At 34.0% G+C, this 6,000-nt stretch overlaps 1 protein-coding gene across 2 annotated transcripts in view; it reads left to right on the top strand.

Moving 5' to 3' along the window:
- Window positions 1-490: 490 nt before the first annotated feature.
- The window catches only part of clu (clustered mitochondria protein homolog), an 84,988-nt gene continuing 79,478 nt past the window's right edge, over window positions 491-6,000 (top strand). For both annotated transcript variants that reach the window (XM_089086551.1, XM_089086550.1), the window contains exon 1: window positions 491-622. In XM_089086551.1, the coding sequence (XP_088942677.1) occupies window positions 589-622 (34 nt within the window). In that variant the 5' untranslated portion in view covers window positions 491-588. The remainder of the gene's footprint in view (window positions 623-6,000) is intronic.

Here is a 6,000-nt window from a genome sequence, read left to right as displayed (position 1 = left end):
CAAAACAAATAAACCTAAAAAAGCTTTCCACCAATCAAAATCCAGCCCAAATCCTTTGTTATTTACTAGACTATATTTTTTCCGAAGGGTGCCACTTCTCAAATTTACCCTTCAGCGATGTTTGTTACGGTTCTGGTTGGAAAACTTGTGAAATGTCTATTCTGACGCCACTAGTGGGCCACAAAAGCAGGATTTCTTTTGAACAGATAAGGACAAAGGAAGGAACTTTTGACAATCTCAAACCATCTCACAACGACGGAAGCTTCAACATTTTATACCCAGCCTATCCTTGTCCGGGCATCGGTTAAAAATATTCTACTATCAAGAATTGAGTTAAGATTTTCACGTATCTTAAGTAAACTAATGTTACAGCCCCCTGCCTTTGGCTTAAAAACTGATGTAACTGAGTACAGGTGGTTTATATTTTATTTTACGTACGAATCGACAACGGAATAACCGGCATAGAAAATTGTATCCCTAGGTTACAAGAAAACATTTCCACGTTGTGCACCAGCTGACTTGTGAAGTTTTTCAATCGTTTTACACGTGGGATCGTAACTAAAGCTTTTATAACCTGCCTCAAAGAAAATGTCTACAGAAACTGAATCTACGAGGAATCTAGGTAGGACAATTTAATAATTCTCATCTATAACTTGCAGACTATTGATTTTGTTCCCAGCTTGAAGAACTGCTTCCTTAGGTTAGGGTTCAAGATAGGCTAAGGCACCAATTATGCAGGAAACTCAGCAGTGGCAGTTCTAGGCCTGGACAGCTGTCCTCCAGTTATGGTGTCATCTAATATTGAATTCTGTTAAAATTCTACTTTAGCTACTTTTATTTATCTTGGAAAGGGGTTAGGTTAGGAAGATGAAACTTTCAGGGATGGGTCTAGGCCTAATGGCTAAAGTATGGGTAAAGTTCTACGAAATCATATTATTGAGTTAGGAATAAAGTGAATACACCATTCGATGCCTTTTTTTATGCTAATTATGATAATAAGCATTTCTATCAGAAATGAATTTCAGCCCCCCCCCCTATATGCCTATAGGCTAGCCTATACCTAACCCAACCCTGAATTGGCCTATATAGGGGGGGCTGAAACTCATTCCGATAGAAATGCTTATTATATTCATAATCAGCATTAAAAAAGGCATCAAATGGTGTATTCACTTTAGTCCTAACTCAATAATAGCCTATGATTTCATAGAACTTTACCTTATCCAAGGAAGGTATTTTGAAGTAGGCCTACCTACCTCCAGTCCTTTTCCCTCTTGAGGGTCCTGAACTTGGTAAATATCTACCAAATCATATTGACTTATGCATAAAGTGAATATACCACTTGATGCCTTTTTTATGCTGATTACAAATATAGCCTAATAATCATTTCTATCAGAAATGAATTTCACCCCCCCCCCTATATATGCCAGTTCACCAATTCAGGGTTAGGTTAGTTAGATTAGGTATATATAGGGGGGCTGAAATTCATTTCCAATAGAAATGATTATTATATTTGTTATCAGCATTAAAAAGGGCATCAAATGGTGCATTCAGTTTATTTCTAACTCAATAATATGATTTGGTAGAACTTTACCAAAAAATATATACCCTGATTTGGCATATATAGGGGAGGGGGCTGAAATTAATTTCCAATAGAAATGATTATCATATTTGTAATCAGCATAAAAAAAAGGCATCAAGTGGTATATTCAATTTATGTGTAAGTCAATAATATTATTTGGTAGATATTTACCCTTCAAAATACCTTCCTGGAACAAACTTTAGCATGTAGACTGATCCCTGAGACTCTCATTTTCCTAAATTAACCCCTTTCTAAGAAAGGGTTACCTATATATGACAATATAGAAAATTTTTTATTTATATCTGAGCAATAGAAAATTGTCATTTACTCTTATATAGAATGCAGTATAAAGGCAAACAGAAGACAATATCTTGGTTTCTCCTATTATGCAGAATGATAAAAAGTCATACAGATGACTATGCCTCATTCTTTTATAGAGCAAACATAAATAAAGTCATACAAATGACTTTTTATACATCATGCTATTATAGAGCCAGCAAAAATAAAGCCATACAGATGACTTTTTATATATCTCACTATTATTGAGAAAAAATGAATAAAGTCATACAGATGACTTTTTATATCTTACACTATTATAGAGCAAACATGAATAAAGTAATGAAGATGACATTTTATACCTTGTACTATTATATAGCAAACATGAACAAGTCCTACAGATAACTTGGTATTTTATGTTAAATGCACTCTTTTATATATGTCAAACTAGAGATACAACAGGAAACCCATTTATATGGGTTAATTCAAGACACTGTTATGCAGTAATTAATGCTTAGTGTGGTTTCCAATGTGTTGACAATATTTAAACTGTTGTTTTTGGGGGTTTAGGGGGAGAAAATGGTACCTAGGCTAGGTTAGGTTACATATTTAATATATGCTATGCTTTAGAAATGACTTTTTATACCTTGTATGTGTGTAATTATACATTTCTATTTATAGAAAAATGATGGAGAATGATATAAAGTCTTCTGTATGACTTTTTAAACATCAAATTATTGTTAAGAAGTACAAATAATGTTATACAAAAGACATTTTGGTTTTCTTATTTAATATGTAATCCCCTAAAATGTTATACAGAAGAAATTATATTACCCCACTAAAGCATATAGGAAACAACAAAGTCGCTTGTAAGAATTTAGTCATGTTTGCTCTATACTAATATGAGGTATAAAAAGCAATCTGTATAACTTAATTTATGTTTGCTCTATAATAGCAGGAGGTATAAAAAGTCATATGTAGGACTTCATTCATGTTTGCTCTATAATAGTATGAGGTATAAAAAGCCATCTTTATGACTTTATTTATGTTTGCTCTATAATAGCAGGATACATAAAAAGTACTCTGTATAACTTTATTCATAATGCTTTATGGTAGAATGATATATTAAAAAGTCATCTATATGACTTTATTTATGTTTGCTCTGTAACAGCAGGAGATATAAAAAGTCATCTGTATGACTTTATTTAGGCTGCTCTGTATATGAAATCATGTAGGCCTAGGCTATAAAAAGCCATCTGTATGACTTTTTGTTGTTTTCTCCATGTACTAGCAAGAAGGCAGAAAAATTCATCTGTATGCCTTTATGTAGGTTTGCTTTATAAACGAAAGGTATAAAAAGTCACATGTAGGACTTTATTCATGTTTGCTCCACAACATTATGAGGCATAAAAAATCATCTGTATGGTTTTATTTATGTTTGCTCTGTAATAGCAAGAGCCATAAAAAGTCATCTGTATGACTTTATTCACTGTGCTTTGTAGTAGAATAATATATTAAAAATTCATCTGTATTACTTTATTTAGGCTGTTCTATATATGAAATCATGTCGGTCTAGGCTGTAAAAAGCCATCTGTATGACTTTTCGTTGTTTGCTGTGTGTATAAGTAGGGTAGGCTAATATAATTCTTCTGTGCGGCATTTTAGTGTACCATATATTCAATGGGAAAGCCAAAAGTTTCATGTAGCCTATGACTCTATTCTGGTTCTTCTGAAACGATTTGCTGTCTAAAAAGTAATAGATAAAACTTTATATCATTCTCTATTTTTAGAGGAAACATAATATAATCTTTTGTTTAAATTTACATCGCTTTCTATGTAAAGGTTAATGACATTATTTGTTGCTTAGAGTATAAATAACCAATGACTTTAATAGTCAAACATTGCTCTCCCACTAAAGTAGAATCTTACCTTGAATTCCTTTAATGTTATATGTTTAAACTTCAATGGTACATCTTGTCCCCCTAGATTATGAGGCCTAAAACTAATACTTAGACAGGATAAGTCTAGAATTGAGGATGTTGAATAGAAAATATATTAAGAAAATTATTTTTAGGCTACTTCATAATATTCTGTATAATAATAGTTAACACATTTTGACTACAGTTCCACTATATTCTACCCAAAACCCCCTATTGTGCAAACATATAGCCCAAATTGTATGTTTCCCATCCACCATGGTAATGATTCTTGTTTCAACCCATGTGCCTGTAATTGAATCAACTGTCCAAAAATAATACACCAGAAAAACACTTGAGAACATATAATTTGGGCTATATATTTGCACACTAAGGGGGCTTAGGAATAAGGTAGGCCCATTGAGTCAAAATGTGTTAACCATGGTCATTCTATATATTAGGTTATGAAGTAAGAATTGTTAACATATTTCTTTCTCAACAGACCAGTTCTAGACTTATACTGAATAGACTAGCAAAAGAGTAGCCAAATACATGATTGCCCAATCATCAGCATTATTAAATATTAGCCTAGTGTTAGGCTCCCAATACTGGAATAGGCATAGTGCTTAATTGGTTAATTACCTTGAATTGTAGCTAGGAGCAATCTAAGGATTTCTCCTTGTAGAGCTCTAGAATGATGACTAGCTGTGTACAAGATTCACTGGTGACCAGGTGCTTTTCAATCTTTGATAGCATCCCAATTGAGTTTACATTCTCTGGAGGACCACTCAGCATCTAACCTTCGTTTAAAAACATCAACGGATTCAGCAGTAACTGTTTCATTAGCTAGTTTGTTCCAATTATTGACAGTACATGTTGAGGCAAATTGAGTACAGACTATAGATGTTGTAGACTGCTTGACAAGTTTCAGGTGATGACCTCTAGTACCAACAGTAGGGAATAATGCTGGGAGAATATTAGCCCTCAATAACTTAAAGGCTAAAATGGCATCCTTTCTATTTCTCCTGTAAACAAGTGCTGGGAGATTCAGCTTTGATAGTCTTATAGGGTAGGAATGCTCTTGCATGCCAGATATCACTTTAGTGGCACATCTTCAAGAACTTTTATGTCATTTTTTAAATTAGAGAGGCAAGAGACATTCCAACTTCAAGCTTATGATGAACAAGTCCCTTATAAAGAAGACTGATGACTTTAGGGGAACAAGTGGAAATAGTATGCTTAATCAGTCCCAGGGTCAAACTAGCCCCAGCAGCAGACCTCTTAGCATGAGTGCTGAGTTTTAGTTCATTGTCAAAAGTGACACCAAGATTTTGCACATTATTTATAGAGTAGAGTGGGTGGCCTAAGAAAAAATAAAAGCAACAAGGATTCAGTTTGCCAAAGTGAATGATATGGCACTTGGCAACATGAATTCAAGAAGCCAGGCCTCAGCCCAATGACCCAGTAGTTGAAGATTATTTTGTAGCAAGGCATGATCTTTGCAGGACAAAGCTGGTCCAAGAAGATTCGGGTCAGCTGCATAAAGAGTTGATTTACTGCTGATAATGGAAGGAGCATCATTGATGAAGATATTAAATAGTGTAGGACCCAAGACACTTCCCTGAGGAACTCCACTCAGAATACATGTTGAGGAAGAAAAAATACTATTACCAGATTTATCAAATAACTGAACACATTGATTTTCTCTTCAAGCTTTACTGTGCATAATTTAGTGGCAAGTCAATTGTGACACACTTTGTCAAAGCTTTAGAAAAGTCAAGCAGAATCATGTCAACAGGCACCCCAATATCAAGTAACTTGGTGATGTGATCATATGATTCAAGGAGGTTGGTGTCAACAGATTTACCAGAATGAAAGTCATGTTGTGAACTTCGTAAAACATCAAGGTGTTTTAACAACTGTAGAATTGATTATTCTTTCAAGAACCTTAACAATTGCTGATGTCATGCTCATGGGTCAATAATTTTCAGCAAGGTCCTTTCTACCTTTTTTTAAAAATAGGAATGATATGTGCAGTTTTCCAGTCCTGAGGCAGTCTACAAAGATTTAATGATAATTTGAACAGCTGGGAAAGAGGTTGACACAAAACTGTACAACATGCATGTAGGATATGTGGGTGAATGCCATAAATATTTTCATTTTCACATAATTTGGCCAGGATGAAAGTAAATACATCAGATGATGCCTTTTTTATCCTCTTTCCTAATT

Source organism: Artemia sp. Qi Xiang Cuo, chromosome 3 (genome assembly GCF_049724085.1).
Source record: "Artemia sp. Qi Xiang Cuo chromosome 3, ASM4972408v1, whole genome shotgun sequence".
In the NCBI taxonomy this organism is placed as follows: domain Eukaryota; kingdom Metazoa; phylum Arthropoda; class Branchiopoda; order Anostraca; family Artemiidae; genus Artemia; species Artemia sp. Qi Xiang Cuo.
This window is presented reverse-complemented; position numbering and strand designations above follow the sequence as displayed.